We start from the raw sequence: 17,127 nt of genomic DNA, 5'->3' as shown, positions 1-17,127 counted from the left end.
CCTCAGTCAAATTGAGACGTCTCAATCTCAATTATATCGATAAAATCTTACAAACAACCCTTATAGATCAAGACGCCTGAATCAAATTGAGACGTCTCAATCAATTTTTTTTATTTATTGTTTTTAAGCCCTCAATTGTATCGATGAACTTTGACTATTGGATTATAGTATTAAGTATATATGTGAAAAGTTAACCGTTAGCACTCATGTAGGGAGGTTTTTTGAGATCGTTGAAGCTTTTCAAGATTCAACAAAAATTGCACCCAAAAAACTCCGAAGTAAAACAAAAATATGACAAGAAACGGATCTGAATCCGTAATTTGAGATGAACTCTTCATTGAAATTCTGATAAATTTCAGAAAAGTTGCTGCTCATAATGCATAACCTTAGCCCGAAGTGAGATATTTTAGGCAGTTTAAGATTAGGAAGAACTACTGAAATGACTATCGAACATGAATTTATTAGATCTTGCTCTCGCCGAACCAAAAGAACCACATAGTCATCACAGTTAGATCGCAGACAATTTGCTGCCAGAGCAGTTTTAGGTACTCAAACTTCAGCACTAAGGGCGCGCTCGATCTCTTCTAGTGATCGCCCCTTGGTCTCCACGACATTGCCAGTTATGTAAAGAACAGCAAGAGTGCATACCCCCGCGAATCCCAGATATACTCGGCTAATTCCAAACTGCTGCACCACGCTCAGAAAGTAGAGACCGATAACGAAATTGGAAATCTACAACAAAAGGTTGTGTTAATTCAAGCAGGAACTAGGAAGATGAATTCATCAAAAAGATTAGGTTAGTATCGAGTAGAGGACTTACCCAATGCATGCCGAGAGACAATGCGACTGCCTTGGCTCTGATCCTAGAGGCAAATATCTCAGGGAGGAGAAGAGCCGGAACTGGGCCAGCACCCAGTGAAAAGGACAACACATATCTGTCGCGATACAATTTAACGAAGTCGATGTAACGAAAATGACTACAACTCATGAAACATCCACATGGTGCAAAGGGAAAAGAAGTGAATTCTGCCAAAGTTCCATTCACTTACAGAACTGTGCCTACGACCGCAAGTGTCCCTGAATACGGTGCAAGTGGCTTCCATGAGAAAGACAAAGAAAGCAGCAACATAGATGCAGCCTACAGCAATAGAAATGGCAACGCAAAGATATTAGTGCCGTAAACTGATTTCTGAAAACAGTCGTGTAAATAATCATATTTCATAACGTATCTATGTATCAACGAGAAACGAACCTCCCTATAGTTTTATGAATTATTCTCAACTCAATTTCCTCTATCAGGTATCTTGATGGATTTTTGAAACAAGTACTTACTTTAGAGAGTGTACATAGTAATGACCGAGCTAAAATATTCAAAGCGTTAGTAGATCGATAAATAGCTTTCGAACTTGAATAAGTAACTTTCAGCCAAAATTATGCAAATTTCTTAGATACTATAAAAGTTACTGAAAGACCAACTTCAAGCCAAGCAGAAATAGATTGCGCTTAAAGATATCAAATGACATCTTTAAGCTGAAATGACATCTTTAAGAGAAAATGAGTACCATTCCAGAAAAGCTTGTTATTAGGAGGCTCTTCCTCCCTCGCTTGTCCATTAGAGAAGATGCAACAGCAGTACCTGTAACAATAGCATGTTAATAAGGAATCATCGGTTATGCAGTGTGAATAATTCGAACTAGAGATTGCTGTGTTTAAATTTAATCTGGTAACTAAAACAGGAAAGCATACCAAAAACATTTGAAGCCCCAGCAAGAGCACTAGCTGCGACATCAGAAGCAATTCCCGCACTGCGGAATACAGATGTCGAGTAGTACACAACAGCATTTATCCCAGCCAGTTGTTGAAACAAGAACAATGCAGCGCCAACACTAACAACTGCAATTGATATGAGAAAGCTATCATAATAAGAGAATTCCTGCATAAATATTGGTTATCTACTAAGAAGAAAAATATATGGCACAAGCTGAGGGAGATTGCCTAAGGCTCATGTTTCCTATGGAGAAAGAAAGGTGAGGGAAAGGGTTGGTGGTACCATAATTTGAAATCTTATACCATCTCAGACATTATACAGCCAAAATGTACCATTTTAGTAAATTATTAAAACATAATTCTGATTGACAAATACATCTCCTCAGTGTCAATTGTGCAGAAGAGTATCTGTTGACACTCAGCACACTTAAACACACTTCAGCACAAGTCAAGGTAAAGTCAACCAGTATTTGTTAATTTTTAAGTTTATTCCTTAAGGAGTGAAAAGTATATGAATGCATTATGCACACTGATGCAAAAATGAAAAAATAATAATTTTTAATTCAACTATCTAATTAGCATGCATTATGCATTAAAGTTAAAAAAAAGAATATTAAAGAAAAATATCAGCACTAGAAGTTCAATACCCCGAAAGTAGAGGCAGAAAACAGAAGAATTCTCTGGGTAAAAAATTATGACAGATCTAAGAGGCAACTATAATTATTCTGAGAGTACCTTTCCAATAGCGTTTACTGAAAAGATCAAACCAACCAGCATCTGGTTCAGTCGAACCTTCACCACCTGATCTTAATTCGTGCATAACATCGGCAACCTGTTCTTTGCCATATAGTTTCCTTATAGCTGTTTCTGCCTGAGAAAATTTTCCTTGCTGCAGTGCACAAGATGAAGGTTAGACAAGCAACCAAGATTAATAATAACATCAGTTAAATTAGCAACCAAAAATGAACCTGAAACAGCCACCGAGGGCTTTCTGGACAAAAAGCCATCCCTACTGCCATCAGCACAGAGGGAAAGATAGCAACGGTAAACATTGTTCTCCACCTAATAGGACGTGAAAATTACATAAGAACACTCAATATGACAAATGAGAATCACAAGGAAAGATGTTTACACCATATAAGTTTTAAAGGATAAAAATGTAAAAACAAACTATTTTGAAAGAACTGCATTGCAACACCATGAAAAAGCATAGAAACTCGGAACAATCAAGATTATGATGGCAATACTAACACCAAACTGCAGGAAATTTTCTCTCACTATTAGCGTTACAAAATTTCATATGTATCTTATCACAAAGGTAGCATTAAACAGACAATTCAAGGTAAGATGTTGAGGTTTAAAGTAAAAGCTTCAAGCAGTTGTTTAGCATGTTTCTAATAGTATGGAATATTATAACTTGTAAGATACTAAGAGTTCTAAATCAAATTTCTAAGAAAAAAAATCAAGAGCAACTGACAGCCCATGGAAATCAACCTGGAGAGGCTTGAAGATCTGCTTCCAGCCCTAGGAAAACACAGTCACCTCTAGTGTAACAGAAGTCTGGCTAAATTAGGTTCAGCAGAAGGCAACAACTAGTCTGTAGTAATTTTCAGTCACCTGACTCTTCATAATTTTAGCCATCTTGAAGAACTCCTTTGTAAGTTCCATCATATTATGCAAGTTTGCAGGTTTATTCTGCTTCTTAGTTTTAGTTGTTGCAAAATTAACATTGAAATCCCTTCTCTCCTGGCAGAATTCGTACTGTCTTTTGTTTGTTGATCATGAATGCTTGTGCTCCCTACTGAAGACCACATTGTTAGTCCCATTGTCGTATTGCTGCGCAAGGCAAGCATTCTTTTGTTTGGATGTGGTTGGAGTAGCTGGCAAGATTGGTTTGCTATGGGGGAGGCAGATAACGAGAGGTCCACCACATTTGGACACTGAGCATAGAGAGGGAGGCACGAATGGCAGTTGCTGAGCTTGCACACTGAGAGGGCAGCAGCAAGGGCTCATGGATGATGTGTGAGTGGGTAACGTGCTCGAACAGGCTTCTGGCGACAGAAGAACCCCAGAAGCAGGAAGTCTGTCACGTGATTTCACTTAAGCAACAAGGGTGATCTCACCCAAACTTCTGAAACCATTGAAAAAGAAGGGAGAACCTTCATCCTTGTCTTCACATGATGCACAGAAGAGCAACTGTGAGTCGACACTAAAAGAGAATCAATTACATGGTGACACCAGATGCCTTAGATGACTCAGAAAATTATTCTTCTTTAGGAATTTAGTTAGTCCTCTCTACCTTTATATATGCAGTATAATAAATAAAAACTATTACAAGTAAATCATTTACCCTTTACATATATACATAAAGACACTTTTGGCAATAACAATTTGCAATAGTGATCAACATAGAGTATATGGGTATCACCATATATATCTTGTTTACAGGAAGACAAAATTATACTAACTAGATATGATTACCATGAGCACAGATCTCCTGGACCACTTTTTTGTGGTCTAGGGGATGTGCCACTCGCATTTACGGCCGGATCGCAGCCGCGATCCGGCCGTAAATGGTTGCGATCCCTTCCTGGGTTCACCATCCCCACCAGATTATAGTTTTTATTCGGAGCAGGCAGCCGGAGGCCGGCCGAAGGCCTCCGGTGGTGGATAAGTGGCCAGGTTACTGGGCGCTGAGCGAGGGTGTCCTTCGGGCGGCCTCCGGCCGCCTGCTCCGAACAAAAATTATAACCTGGTGGGGACAATGAACCCAAGAAGGGATCGCAACCATTTGCGGCCGGATCACGGCTGCGATCCGGGCACAAATGCGAGTGGCACATCCCCTGGACCACAAAAAGTGGTCCAGGAGATCCTGCCTCGATTACCGTGATCATAACAGAACAAAAAAAAAGATTATCTTGATAAATATGAATTGAAGAGCTGACAATGTTAGAAACAACTTGATAGCACCATCCGACCTAAATCACAATTAATAGAGACATCCAAAAAGTGTTAGCACACGACTCCAGTATATAATGGGTTGACATGAATTGGCCCATTTATAAAGATAATTCATTTAAACAAACATTATAGGTTTTGTGTTACATTACTTAATTTTAATTGTTTAGAGAATTTAATTTATCTTACATGTTATAAATAATTATTGTTATGTTATATAGTTTCTTATTAACCGGAATGACATGGTTAACATGACACACAACACCTAGTGGCCCATGATGATGATGGAAAACTAGAAAAGTAATTATAAGTAATGCTTACCTTATAGTGCAAGTTGGAGTTGATAAACTATGCAAAAATTTACTAGCAAACTCTAAGAGCAGTAGCTGTAGATAGTGAAAATTTACACATACACAAAAGTGACTTTAGGTTTAATCACTGGGCTATAATTTTAAAGCATTAAAAATTTCAGCAAATGAAATTAATGAAAAAGAAAATGGATGACACTGGAAGGAAACTGTTGTCTGACTTGGATGTAGTTTGAGGATCATAAGTAGCATCAAATTTAGATTAATAGGATTTTGCCTTATATATTCAGTTGTTTTCTCCCCCAAACTTTTCTCGTCAACCTTTTTTTTCCTTCTTGAACATGGTTACCAATCTGAAATATGATAAGAACAAACTTAAATTTCATCCATTTTGTTGTTAATTTCTCTTAGTTTTGCCTCTTAGTATATGCCTCTATGAGGGCAAGAAATTCAGTTCCTTTGTCTGCGGGACAAACATTTCACAACTAATAGATTCCCCAAGTCACCAACAAGAAAAAGATCCTGAACAAGATCATTAATGTCCATCACTGAACTACAAATTTTAAGATGCTAAATGCAGAAAAAAAGATAAGGTTATAAAAATTACCATAAAGGATTTCCAGATAATGGCAATCCAGCCACCAAAGCCACAAGAATTCCAATGCAGATGAAAAGTTGGTTTATTGATCCAAGAGCTCCACGGATTTCTGTTGGAGATATCTGAAAGTAGAGGATGCAGTTTAGCTATCTAGCATATGCACATCAGTTTTTGTAGCATAATCATCAGAAAGATACAAAATCAGCAACCTCAGATATGTACAGTGGCACAATAGCAGAAGAGATCCCGATCCCAATTCCAGCAAGCAGTCGACCAATTATCATGGTCCGCACATCCTGGGCTGTTGCACTGCAAAGTCCCCATTAAATTAGATAGAAAATCTATCAACTAACTTATAGAGTTTTCACAGCACAAATGATGGAACCTGAGAAATGCACCAATCGCAAGGGGAATTGCATCGAGCTGAAAAGATCGGGTCCGACCAAATTTATCAGCCAATGCACCTCCAGTGAAAGAACCTATTGTTGCACCTGCAAGGGTTATGCTAACAACCCAACCTGAATACAGATTAAACAAAATGTAAGATAATAGTTTTTAGAAATATCTCACATGGCCAATAGAGAAGCTCAAGAACAAGTAACTTAAAGTCTTAAATTACTTGACAAGATTCAGTCAACCTGAAGCTATTGCCATGATTATCAATGTTTACTGAAGAAAATTTGTTTTCAACTCAAGTAAAAGATGACGATAAATTATATGACCACTAAAAAAAAGACAATATGAATGCACCTTGTAGTACGGTATTTTTTGTGATTCCCAGATCCTTTGCAAGATATTCGAGTGCGCCATTTACCACACTGCAATTTGTAGATGCAATAGCAAGCATGTTAAAAATAAGGATACCAAATTGAAATTGGGATAAAGGGAAATAAAATAGAAAGTTTTTTACTTTTGAAGAAGAAAATGTCATTTCATGAAACTTCAGCTAATTAGCATAGATAGTTACCAAGATATACAATGACAAAACAAGATGAAGAACTACATAATAGTTATTAGCAGCATTCAGAAACATACGCAAGGTGATAGCCAAACAGAATGGCTCCCAAACAGGCTACACCAACATATGGAATCACATTCCCAGATGTTTTCTTCTGCAGTTTATCGGAGGTTAGATCATCAAGCCCACCTGAAATTGAGTCAAAATCAAAACATTCGGCTACCTGATACACAGCCATAGAAAACAAATGCAAATTGCTAGTTTGCTAAGTTTTCTACTGCAAGGAATACTTTTAAATCATAAATCCAATTTTCATGATCTTATGATCCCAAATGAAGGAACCAATGAATTGGAAATTCAGTTCCATAACTTTTTTGAGTTCCTAATACCCTGCTTAAGTATAGATAGAGGATTATCCACCCAACGCACATTGATGAATCAAATAAAAGAAATTAATAAAAGACAAGAAGTTTCGTAATCATAAAGCCCATCAAGTCACTTCATAATCAGCAAACTGCAATTTTGATCTATGATTTACTATAATTAGATGAGCAACGAAAAGAAGGAGATAAAAAAAAAAGTCCCGTAGAAAGAACAAACCAGTTGATTGGACTTTTACATATCGAGCTTTCTCTCTCGATCTAAAATTCCCCTCCACACTGCTCCTCGATCTTGTCATCTCCACCCAGAGAGTGATCGAGGATCTGAGTGGAGAACTTCCACAACAGAACTCAGCGTCTGCCGTCGACAACCTGTTTGAACCCGGCCTGGTCTTCCTGATCAGGCCAACTCCAGGTGAAACCCTGCTTCTCCAACTAGGGGATTCAAGCCCAGGAACGCATCCTTTAGCAGCAGCAAACATCGCACTTTGCATCATGTCTCCCTGATAATTCCTTCCTGCTATACATTGAAGAGTTAAAAATAAAGAAATTCCAGTTTGACCACTGATATAAACAGTTCAGCTCTCAAGATATCAAAAGGCAGTAGTAGAATAAAAAAAATAATGATTACAGCTGAAAGGATAGTCTTTTGGTCGGAGTTTGATCTAGAGAAAAGGAGGCACGAAGGAAGCCCAAATGCACTTTCAACAAGGTTAGAGAAACCGAAAAAGATCGATCTTTGAGCATTTCTAGACCGATCTGAACCGACGAGAGGAAAAAACGAAACTTTTCTACATCAACTGGTGGGAGAGAGTACGAGCACACAAGATCATTAAAAAAAGAATAAAATAGTACGAAACAGGGAAAAGGAATCAACCTTTGGGATTGCTACTATGAACCTAGCCGAAGAAACTCCTCCAGTCTTGGCATCGACGGATGAGAGAGCATATAAACTAGAGAACTTCGCAGCATCCCTAATTGCAGATAAGAAGAGCGAGAGATCCCTTAAAAAGGGGTTCTGTTGTCATTATTGGAAAGAAAAGAGGGATTTTTAATCGACTAAACCCCAAACAAAAAAAATGTTGGCGATCATCAACAAGGGAACCGTCCTGACGAGGAAAAACAGCGATGAAGATGACGTCGGGTGCCCTTGGCCGACGTGGAAGATGGAGACGGATCCAAGTGCCCACTCGAACCGAACTCGATAGAGAGGCACGGAGTGGTGCCAACAGCCGTGCTCAATCCTCACCTGAGCCGAACTCAACAGAGAGGCGCCGCGCACAATCCAAGCTCAAGTAAATCTCACGGTGAACTCTTATAATTATTTGGTTTAGCAGTAAAATGGCTCTATAATATTTCATCTAAGGAAGTGCAAGATTGAATCTTTCTTGGAGATAATGTTTCTATTTCAAATACTACCAAATTTGGTTCCTTAAACTCTTAAAATATTTTATGTTTATCTTTGAAAATCTTAACAACGAAAGTCTTATTATTAACTTGAATTATACTACCAAAAATCTATTAGAGACACAATGCTTCTTTGTGGTTAGGTTAACCATGTTATTTTGTTATGTTGGTAGTAATATAAGTTTGATGTGTGTAGCAAGCAAGGTTTTGGATGGTGCATATGGAGCTTGTTAACTCAATGAGATCGAGTTGTGGATTTGACAATTATGAAAATGATGTACTTGATAGTCGGAGTATAATATAGAACAGGTTATGATAGAGCTAGCCCTGGAGTAATGGTATAGTGGTTAGATCCTTCAAATGAATAATTAGTATTTAAGGATTGAATCTCAATTGCAACATATCATAGGAATTTTCCTTTAATGGGATAACAACTCTAAGAATGTTGGTTGTCTCGATAAGTCTAGGGGTACAAACAAATCGAGCTGATTCACGAATTTTTAGAGCAGGCTTAAAAAATATTTGAATTGTATTAGAAATTATCGAATTTGAGCTAAACTTGAGCATGTTCGATAATTTTTTCAAACCAAATTCGAGCCTATAATATTTATTTTCGATTATTCATGAGGTGCCCGTGAGCCGAACTCGATTCGGATTCTAATTATTTTACATAATTCTAAATTAAATATACTCAAATTAAGGTTTAAATAATTTGAACCAAATTTGAATTTATGTCATTTTGAATTATAGTTCGAATATGCTCAGATCAAGATTCGAACAATTCGAATTAAACTCAAGTTTGAATTTTATATCAAATCAAGATTGAGCTTGGGCCAAAATTATTTGTATTTTTCAATCTTTGAATCGAGCTTTGAATATCATATATATTTTTCGAGCCGATCTATGTTTTCAATCAGGCAATTCTATGATTTTGTGAGATGAATTAAGTTGAATTTCAAAATTTGATTTAACTTGTATTTCAAGTTTAGCTTTGGGTTCAACAAACATGTATTATTTGGATAAACTTCTAAGCTGTGGTGAGTCACTTGGATATCATTAGAGTAATCACGCATTCGAAATTTTTCAAATAGTTCGATTCGAGTTTGAGCCGAGCTCGAGCCCGAATATAACTTAAACGAGCCAAGCTCGAGCTTAATACTATTCTACTCGGTTCGGCTCGTTCACATCCCTAGTTATAGTTTGAGTTTAGATTGATTTTATTTTTATTTATTTTAGGTTTATTTTTTGATTTTTTTGATTTTTGATTTTATTCTTTAGGTTTAAGTTTATTTTTGAAGATTTAGATTTTGAAATTAAGAGTGAGTTATTTGGTTTATTTTGATTTATGAAGTGAATTTTAACTTTTGGTACATAGTATTGATTGAGTCCTACTTGCATGATTAAGTATGCTTTCGAAACCCAAACTTTGGTTAATTTCTTATTTTGAGTTAAAGTTAAAAATGATTTAAAAGTTGAGTTAGACTTGTATCCGAGTCCGAATTTATTATACATAGTTTTTTGGAATCCAAGTATCATGCTTAAGTACTTGAATCTGGTTGTGAATTTTTCTAACAATTCTTTTAGATTGGTTACTTCAGTTTTCAATTTAGAATTTTCTTTTTCAAGTCTTTCGACTTGAGTTGAGTATTGATTTTCCTTAAAGAGTGTTATTTTGTTTTTCATATTTTATTAATTTTTTATTGAGGCATGCAATTATTTTGAAAAAGTTAGCAGTTAAGATAGACAAGACCTCATTCGAACCTTCGGAAACGAGTGTAAACTCGTGGCTTGATTCGTATTCGGACTCGTCGTCTTGTTCCATCTCACTTTCTGATTCTAGTATGATGGCCATCAGTGCAAGGTAATTGCGATGCTTCCGATCTTCGACGCCCGATTCTTCATCCCAAGTCACCTTATCTTCTTCCTACATTTCGATGTTAAACAATTTATTCAGAGGTGAGTCTTTTTTGGTTACCTTTGCACTTGTTTATTTCTTCGTGTAGTTCAATTAGCTTATCTCATAGCTCCTTTATGTTTTCGTGTGAGCTGACTCGTTTAGTTCCTCTTTCATAAGTCCGCACTGGATCGTGTTCAATGGTGGGACCTTGACGCCGCTAGAGGGGGTTAATACCTCATTACCCAAATTGTCGCTTCCTACGTTTGTTAGTGCACAACGGAAATACAAAACAAAACTAACAAATAGAATGCTAAACCTAGAGGCAATAACCATGACAATTAAACATCTAACATGTTTATATAACGTGGCTCGGAGATCGCTTACTCCTACTCCACGACTGTCCGCAAGGTGGGCAATCCCAATCCGTCAGTAGATGATTCCTCGGAGAACTTTCGACTAGCTCGCATAGCTCCTTGTGGGTAGAAAAACCTCACCACAACTTGCACAAGATCACACTAGATCACTTGAGTACTTGGAGACTCTAATTAGGATTAACCACCACTAATTTCGTCACTTTGCTCAAGCATCCTGAGCACCATTAAATAGAGCTTGGATGGAAACATCCAAGCAATGTTTCCGCCACCAGTTGACTGCCATACTTACCAATCGACTGACCTTCGTGGATTTCGACTGTTATAGACCAACGACTCAATATCAGTTGACTGATAAAAATATTATTCGACTGTTACAGCCACGCTACAGTAATGCTATGGTAATAGTACAGTAACATAGAATTTTATTGTAAGTAGAGTCTGTCATGCACTCGCCCTTACCTATACAACCTAGACCTAGCCTTCTAGCCTCCTCCACCAGCCTCACGTCCCTTGGATGCTTCCTCATCCTTCACTCCTTGCCTTCTGGAGCTTTCATCGGTCTTGTCATTGTTGTCAAGTCTTCCTTTGCTAAGAGGTCACACCTCCGGAACTTCATCTTCTATTGCCAAGTCACACTTTGACTTACGTTGCCAAAACTACATGCTTGGATTTACACCACCAAGACTCGCCCTTGGACTTTTCTTCTTTGTCAAGATCACACTTGAACTCTCCTTGTTGTACCTGTATCCTGCACACTTACAATGTATATCAAATACAACAATAAATCTAACTTAAACATTTGTCTAAACATCAAAACCTAGGGCACCTGCTCTAACAATCTCCCTATTTTTGATGTTTGACAACTGTTTAAGTTAGAGAAACATAAATGTAATAATAATGCAAATAAACATGCATATCTACTCATGCATAAGTCATGGAACCTAACCCTAGGCTCCCCTACACCTAAGTTCCCCCTTGAGCTAAAATTTTTCGTAAAGTTAAACTTCTCTCCCTTTGCTAACAAGTGAGCAATTGATCTCCCTTCAACTGAGCTCCCCCTTGAGTTAGGTTTTCTTGCAAGGGTATGTAGGTTTCCCACTTGAACTTAACACTTCTTCCCCTTTGCCATATATCAAAAATAACTCCAATAATATCCTAATTGTTGGATTTTTTAACCTCTAATGACCATAAACATCATGTACTAATCCCCTATAAGATTACATGTATGTTCATCATCCTTTTGGTCATTTCTTATTGCTAAAATATATTTTTAGACTGTATCAATTGACTGCCATTAACCCCAATCGGCTGTCCTCTCTAAAACGAGCTCACAAAGACATTCTGTGCTCGTGAACAATGTTACCAACCGACTGGTAACTGTATTAGTCGACTGGTATACTATTTCAGCTAAAAATAACATTTCTGACTTAACTTCAAAAATATATCAAAAATTTTATAGACCTCCAAAAATTTCCAAATTTTGTTGAGAGGTTTGTTTTACCAATTTCTACTTGGAAAAAATATATACAAAAATATATGTATCACGGATCTCAAGATTAACATAAAACTCAAAACTATTTAAATGGCTCAATTGAACCTTGACATAAAGTCTTAGTTTTGGCTTCCTCTCGATGTATCTGCCTATACTAAACTATAATACATCTCTAGCATTAGTTATATGACATATATACATAAAAAACTAATTTTCATAGAATATGGACCCAAATTATATTTTCATGCATGAAACTTAACCCAATCGTACCAATTTCTTAGATTTGAGACTCAAATCCATCTCTAAATCACTTTGACACATTTGATTACTCATCTTGAGTCTCAAGCATGGTCCGCTTGTGATTCATTTAACATATGTCCCAAAGACTCTTTGAGCTCTCCTGGAGCTCTTATCTTTAGCCACCTCCCTAGGTGACTTATTCACTATGGTAGGCTACTTTGGTGCACCTCGAGTGACACTTGGCCTACAAACTTAATTTTCTTAATCTTAAACACATTATCTTTGATTAATTTTTTCTTGTCCTTAACTTTTAACACCTCATCCTTACCATAATTATATGCAACCCTAGCATATTATTTTTTATTGGCTTTGAATGACACTCCCTTGTCCTTAGTCACTCCTCCCTTATCAATATCACGTGCCATCCTAACATTTGACCTCCTTTTGGTCTTTGAGGGACCTAATTTGATATTTTTATGTCTTTGACCACCTAAACACGTATCAAGTCATCTAGGTCCAATAATGAACCTATTTAGGAATTTTTCCATTTCCTCAAACCTTGCTTCAAGGCTTGATTTTCCAATTATAGGGTTCTAACCCTAGAACAAATATGTCCACCTTAGACATTCCTAGACCTACACTTCCTAGGCATATCTCCCCTTTTTGAAATTAATGTCTAGGTTTTCAACCACCTTCCTCTCTGATCCTGTCCGAAGGCTGAATCAACTGACGCTGGGCATGTGGCGCTCTCCAAACAGCTGACGTAGATCTCCTGACTGTCCGCACGGACCTCCGGTGAACCTGCACAGAAGTCGGGCCGGGAAGGGGTTCCCGACGACGACCCTCCGACTCTCAAGTCAGGCAAAGCTCAACCAAAAAGTGGCTCTAAGAATCGTAGAATGCGTACCTCCGACGAAGGATTAGGGCCTTTATATAGGGCAATGGAGAAGCGAGTGCACACATACCGAGGTGTACACGTGTCCTCAGCCCATACCCCGATAAGGGCCTGTCAGTGAGCTTACCTGACCCCATACCGCTACAGTCCAAGCATGTCTTCGATGGGACAGTGGAATCCCTTGACGTAAGATTTGGAGTATGGCCTAAACGTAGAACATGTCCGCTGTCAGAAAAAGATGTCCCTTGTCCTCTTGCCTTTACTCCCTGCCGGGCGTCCGGCCGGCCAACCTCCGCCGACATCCGGCCAGCCATATATGATGGTTACTTGGGAGATTCTCAATCATGTGCTTTATGGGGACTGTTAGCAGTAAGCTACCTCATATATTCGGCCAAGCGTGCCATCCACTCGGCTCTGTGATATTGTCCGATGAGCGCCAGAACCCTGACTTTCGTCAGGGTGCCTTTAACCACTAGATACTGGTCGGTCGGCCGGCCGACCCATCTCTCATTCCGGTCGGCCACCTGCCCTTTTGACTTCCACGTGGCGTTGACTCCCCATAACGGGGGTCCCCTGTTCTTACCGCCGGATCACTTGCCTCCCCCTCAAGTCTAGTCGAAGGAGGCGATTAGTCCGACTGACTGGACTGCGAGTCTGGCCGGGCGGCTACTGCGTGGCAATATCCTCCGCTCGGCCTACCCCAGGGATGGCCTTTGAGGTTAGTCAACAGCCACATTCCTTGAACCTCCTCGTAATCTGCGCCAATCTTCGACATTAAGGTTGAGCATGCGCTCATTAAATGCTTCGAATGGCTGACTGCCACGTGGCACACTGTCATCGTACGGTGGCGACGACGTGGGGCTGTGATGGGATCGAAGCGGTTCGAAATGGACGGTGCGATGCACGCTTTGATTCCCGTGACCTGGATCCAACGGTGGAGGCCACCCGGCCTCCACCCTATAAAATCTTCATTCTCCCCTATCCCCCTCATTCGCTTGCACGACCTCTACCTTCGTCCCTGGTATTTCGGTGCTCCGGCGATTCCATTCCTGCTCTCCGACGCTCTCCGGCGCCTCTTCCTTGATCCTTTTCCTCGCAGTAAGGCTCTATACATTTTCTTCCTTATTTCCGGTGTTTCCTCCGCATTTCTTTCCCCAGTTTCAATCCTTGGGGCCTTTTTTCGCTTGCTGCCGCCTTTCTTCTACCTTTCCGTCTTTTTTATTCCTTCCGCTCGGATCATGGCTAGTTCTTCTCTTCCTGAAGACCAGTCCTTCGGCCCATGGTACACCACCATGCAGTCCCGATTCGACCAGCGTGATTTTGATGTTCTAACAGACAATTTTGAAATCCCTGATGAGTTTGAACTTCTTTTGGCCGGTCCCTCCGCTCGGCCGCACAGGCCGCCGCGCGGAGCCTTCTGTGTCTTCCGCGACCAGTTTACCGCTGGTCTGCGTTTCCCTGTACATCCTTTCATTATCGATGTTTTCGCCTTCTCTGCGGGGTAGTTGTTTTGTTCAAAATCCACAACATCCCCCTCCGACCGGACATCTTTTTTTATTTCTATTACCCCAAGCAATCCGAGCCGGGCACCTTCATGTTTCAAGCTCGGCCCGGCTTAGTCTTCTTTAACAAACTACCTTCTTCCAATAAACATTGGAAGGAGTATTTTTTCTATATCCGTATGCCCGAGCAGGCCAATTTCCGGACCAAGTGGCAGGTCGACCTACCCCCCACTCCTGAGCTGAAGAAATTCAAGACCCGACCGGACTACCTCCATGCTGCAAACATGCTAGCCGGTCTGCGGCTCAACATCAATAATCAAATAGACACGGGTGGAAAACCGATGTCTATGAGCGATCCTCTTGTAGTGTCGGTAAGAATTTTACTTGGGCGTTTGCTTTGATTGCTAACTGATTTTTCTCCTTTCCTTTGCAGCGGACATCGTCATGAAGTCGGTAATGGCCGACATTCTGAAGAGAAAGGCAGCGGCGCTCGAAGACGCGGCCGCGAAGGAGATGGAGGCGCTCGGTATCCAGCCGGTCAGCTCACATGAAGGAGAGAGCGCTACACAGGCCGGGGAGTCAGCCGCTCAGACATCCCTTCCAGAGCCAGTGGCTGGCGCAACTCTTAGCCATGAGCCTTCCGCTCGGGATGAAGGCTCAGCGCCGGAAGAAGAGCAGCCTCGCCGAAAAAGGCGCCGCGTGGAGACTCCCCTCCGGTCAGCCACCTCTGCGGTTCAACCTTCCGCCCGAGCCGCTGCCAGTGCTCGCGGAAAAGCCCCAGAGGTCGAAGCCATTTCGTCCGATCGGACTCCTTCGGAATGGGACGAGCCGGCGGCCCCTGTTGAGGCTATTTCGGTCAGCACCCTTCCTCCCGCTCAACCAGTCCGGCGTTCAACCATCCATTCTCAAATTTCGGCGTCGGCATCTGATCTGCTTCCGGGCGCCGGTCGGACGACCCCTGGTCATGGCCGGACGATTCGAGTCACTCTTCACCTTCCCACTGAAGAGTTGCTGCCGGAGACCGACCAACCGACTGCGCCCGAGCATACTATCACCCTGAAGGGGCCCCTCGCCGAGATGTGGGCCGACGCTCGGGCACGCGTCGCAATGATCCTCATCCGGAATTTGGCCAACAGCCATATGCAGCAGACCACGGGGGTAAGTTTGTAATCTACCAAGTTTTGTATTTATTCCTTCCGACCGGCCACTAACTGCTTCTAATTTCTCTCGTCAGAGATGGGTGGAGGAAATTGCGGTTTCCAACCGCTTGGCCTTGATGGATGAAGAGCTGCGACAACTGAAGGCAGCAGTTGGTCCGTCCGGCTCTCAGGGCCCATCGTACTCCGAGCTGCAGAAGGAGCTGAAGAAAGCTCAAGATCTGCTGGCAGCCGAGCAGAAGAAGACAGCCGATCAGGCCCACGCCCTGGCCGAGTCCGAGCGGCAGGTCAAGTCGCTCGACACAAAATTAACCCTGGCCACCACTCGAAAAAATACGGCCATCTCCGATCTGGAGAAAAAGAACGTGGAGGCTCGGGGCCTGGAGCTGAAGGTAAAGGAGCTGATGGAGCAGCTCGACAGGGAGAAGGCGGGTCGCTCGGCCGACGCGGACAAGCTTCAGAATCTGAATGAGGCCCTTACTGGCTCCCAGGCGGCTCTCAAAGAATATCAAGATGTCGAGTCGAGTCGAGTCGCTGCCTTAAGACAGAGCTACATCCGCTCGCCTGAATTCTCGGAGAAAATCTGCCAGCGGATGTACACAGCCTTCGACTTGGCTATGACCGCCACCACCACTTATCTGAAGTCTAAGGGTCTTCTTCCGGAGTCCACTACTATTCCGGCCGGCGATCAAGTGGCGCTCCTGGACAACATCCCCAAGGACTGATTATATCGAGTAACTTTTGTAATTCGGCCACTCGGCTAGATATGATCCTTTTTGTAATTAGGCCGCTTGGCCTAAAGTTTTAACTTTAATGCAATGTTTTCCTTGTATTTGCTGTCTTTTTACATTAACCAAATCGTGTGTTTATCCGCTCGCCTATTATCACACCTCCGGTATTCGAAAGGAATTTTTGCGAAGTACTTGGCGTTGTCCTTCCGCTCGGCTGAATATTTCGAATGCGTAACATTCCATTTTGAACTTTGGGCTCTGAGCCGAGCGGGACGTAGAGTCGGTCGAACAATATTGACGGCGAATCTCTCGGACATTTGCAGTCCTTTTTTATTGCCTTCTTCCGCTCGGAGGGTTTATAGACGCCGGCTCATCTCTCGATATTTAACGTCGGAGCTCGACGGTCTTCTGCTCGGAGGGTTTATAGACTCCGGCTCGTCTCTCGATATTTAACGTCGGAGCT

General features: G+C 41.1%; 1 protein-coding gene across 4 annotated transcripts; it reads right to left on the bottom strand.

Moving 5' to 3' along the window:
• Window positions 1-292: 292 nt before the first annotated feature.
• Window positions 293-8,069, bottom strand: LOC121988467 (plastidic glucose transporter 4-like). Of its 4 annotated transcripts, none has more exons than XM_042541908.1 (14): window positions 7,847-8,069; window positions 7,190-7,489; window positions 6,667-6,778; window positions 6,382-6,449; window positions 6,017-6,149; window positions 5,841-5,940; window positions 5,641-5,753; window positions 2,736-2,829; window positions 2,503-2,656; window positions 1,747-1,893; window positions 1,563-1,636; window positions 1,050-1,138; window positions 821-935; window positions 293-732 (listed from the first exon to the last, which is right to left on the bottom strand). In XM_042541908.1, the coding sequence occupies exons 2-14, from the start codon at window positions 7,464-7,466 to the stop codon at window positions 550-552; spliced, it is 1,659 nt and encodes a 552-aa protein (XP_042397842.1). In that variant the 5' UTR covers window positions 7,467-7,489; window positions 7,847-8,069; the 3' UTR covers window positions 293-549. The 4 variants fall into 4 exon arrangements, with proteins under 4 accessions (XP_042397842.1, XP_042397839.1, XP_042397840.1 ...); XM_042541905.1 differs by having other exon boundaries at window positions 7,190-7,486; window positions 7,847-8,068; XM_042541906.1 differs by lacking the exon at window positions 7,847-8,069 and adding an exon at window positions 7,601-7,758 and having other exon boundaries at window positions 7,190-7,486.
• Between the last annotated feature and the right edge of the window lie 9,058 nt (window positions 8,070-17,127).

Source organism: Zingiber officinale, chromosome 6B (assembly GCF_018446385.1).
Source record: "Zingiber officinale cultivar Zhangliang chromosome 6B, Zo_v1.1, whole genome shotgun sequence".
NCBI lineage: Eukaryota > Viridiplantae > Streptophyta > Magnoliopsida > Zingiberales > Zingiberaceae > Zingiber > Zingiber officinale.
The sequence above is the reverse complement of the archived record's forward strand: the minus strand, read 5'-3'. Positions and strand labels throughout refer to the sequence as shown.

Excerpts from the sequence above, each read along its gene's own strand:
- LOC121988467 (XM_042541908.1), bottom strand. The coding sequence starts at position 7,466 with ATGATGCAAAGTGCGATGTTTGCTGCTGCTAAAGGATGCGTTCCTGGG. Across the intron at positions 6,150-6,381 it reads AAAAAATACCGTACTACAAG|GTTGGGTTGTTAGCATAACC; the intron begins GTGCATTCATAT and ends ATCTGTATTCAG. Across the intron at positions 5,754-5,840 it reads TGCCACTGTACATATCTGAG|ATATCTCCAACAGAAATCCG; the intron begins GTTGCTGATTTT and ends CTCTACTTTCAG.